The 2,144-nt window shown below is 48.3% G+C and overlaps 1 protein-coding gene across 1 annotated transcript; it reads right to left on the bottom strand.

Moving 5' to 3' along the window:
- Positions 1–40: 40 nt before the first annotated feature.
- LOC107267662 lies at positions 41–2,011 on the bottom strand (the record flags this gene model as incomplete). The annotated part of the gene is made up of 1 exon (XM_015739640.1): positions 41–2,011. A coding segment is annotated over exon 1 (1,971 nt), but the record flags the coding sequence as incomplete, so codon positions are not given.
- Between the last annotated feature and the right edge of the window lie 133 nt (positions 2,012–2,144).

Here is a 2,144-nt window from a genome sequence, read left to right as displayed (position 1 = left end):
TTCTGCAGCCATTATACATTTTTGTAATGTACTCGGTTACTTGGTTCGGTAGTCCTTTTGTTAATAAACTAGTCTTGATGGCAGAGTGCGGAACGGTATCGAACGCCTTTGAGATGTCTACGATTGTAGCTACTCCTCCCGTTCCCGCTTTCATTGCCGTAACTGCATGTTTGAAGAGTGCAGTGTTTGCCTTGCAGCCGTTATCCATGGTGAAGCCCTTTTGCCGGACAGTCTGTCTTATCACAGCTCTCAGTCGCTTGTCTATCAATGAGCAATATATTCTATTTAATAATGAACTGATGGTTATTGGACGCCAGTTCTTAGCGTCGGCTTCATCCTTTCCCAGTTTGGGAATGAGCGTCGTCCTGTTTGTAAGCCATGGTGCTGGAAAGTGGCCTTCGCGTAACAGAATGTTAAACAGGGTTGCCAGCAGCGCGCTCACTCCTTGCCTAGCGAGGTCTCTTTTCCTGATACCATCCTGTCCTGTGGCGGTATTCCCTCTGATCTTCTTCATCTTAGCCAATATTTCCTCCGTTGTTACTGGGGTGAACACGTCACTAGTGTTGAATGATCTCGCTGTTTCAATCCTGCCGCATCTGGAACATTCAGAAGCAGCCGGACCCTCGATGCCCCATAATTCATTATATAATTTTATTATGTCTTCTTTCTTGGGCGGTTCAAGTCTTCCTCCTAAGGCCGTTTGATCTCCGTTCATAACGACTTCTACCAATCTCTTGGGGCAATGTTCGTACAGGTCTTGGGCTCTTTGATACTCTCTTCTTTTCCGATTATTTCGGTTGTTCTTCTTCCGAGTACCCCTTCGTCGGCTAGTGGTTGGCCGGTTGCTCGATGGGGCTGCCTGGTTGTCTCTCTCTTCTCCGTCCTTAGCCCCACACCGTAGCGTTGGGACAAGGTCGGTGGCAATGAAGGCATCCAGTCTTTGCCCTAAAGAGCAGCTGTCCTTACGTGAGTCCTTCCAAATTCCGACAAGCTTCAGTTGCAGCTTCTTGTATAGTTCGGGACCGGAAAGTGACTCCATGATGCAGTTGGACAATATGTCCTTCCATTGTGACCTTTCTTCACTGCTCGCTTCGTTGGTCCCTTCGTTTGTGTTATTTCTGGCTTCACCTGTTTCATTGTTTGGCGCCTCGTCCGGTAAGTTGCAGGTGTTGCCTATAGCGAGGAGTTCATTCCCCTGTGGTACCGGTGTGTCTTCCACGAGAGACACTGCGTCGTTTCCGTTATTAATATTTTCTTCTTCTTGTGTTCCTCTATCCGGTTCTTCTACGGGTATTTCGTGGGTAGGGAGAGTTTCGACGGTTGTACTCCCGGCAGCAACATTGTTTCTGCCTTCCAGTAGTCTTAGACCCCTTCTTTTATCCCTGATTTGCTTCGTCGTCTTCTTTGTCATGTGCTTCTGAATCTCAATGTTAATGAATCTTGAGTCAGAATATAGAGTCTCGAGTTCCTTTAGCTGCACGATTTCCTGGTCAGACCATACTGTCGTGCTTCTACCCGCTGGGAGGCGTGGTGCCCCCGCTGCCATTCTTCGTTTGGTGTTCCTTATTTCTGGGTGCATATGCCGCTCATACATCGATCTTCCTACCGTCGTTGCAAAGAACATCCCACAGGAATCACATTTATGGCCGTCTTGTCTCTCCGCTGGTTTCCCCTTGCATTTGGCGAAGTAACATCTCCAGGGGTGTAGTCTTTCCCATAGTTTGCCACATTTTCTACATGCCCATTTCGTGTCCGACTGCGGATGATGTTGGCTTATGTGTTTTGAGAGGAGTGTGATGTCTAGAAACAGAATATGATTATTATTCCTTGCGCACACTGGGCATGCAATTCCTCCCACTGGCAACGGTGCCGTAATGGCCGTCGCCAATTCGGTTTCCACAGGCAGGCTGGGTTCGTCATCGTTGGTCCCCTGACTAACGGAAGGATCCGTTTCCGAAATTCCGGGACCATAGAATTCCGTGTTTGAGGTGGTGTCAGTGCTAGAACTCATGTTTAAGCACGTTAGGGGAATAGGGTTGGTAGCGAAGGGTTAGATAGCGAGGGGAGAAGAGAAAGAGAGAGAGAGAGAAAGAGAGAGAGAGAGAGAGAGAGAGAGAGAGAGAGAGAGAGAGAGAGAGAGAGAG

The sequence above is a fragment of the Cephus cinctus genome, unplaced genomic scaffold, assembly GCF_000341935.2.
Source record: "Cephus cinctus unplaced genomic scaffold, Ccin1 Ccin1_scaffold0434, whole genome shotgun sequence".
Lineage (NCBI taxonomy): Eukaryota > Metazoa > Arthropoda > Insecta > Hymenoptera > Cephidae > Cephus > Cephus cinctus.
This window is presented reverse-complemented; position numbering and strand designations above follow the sequence as displayed.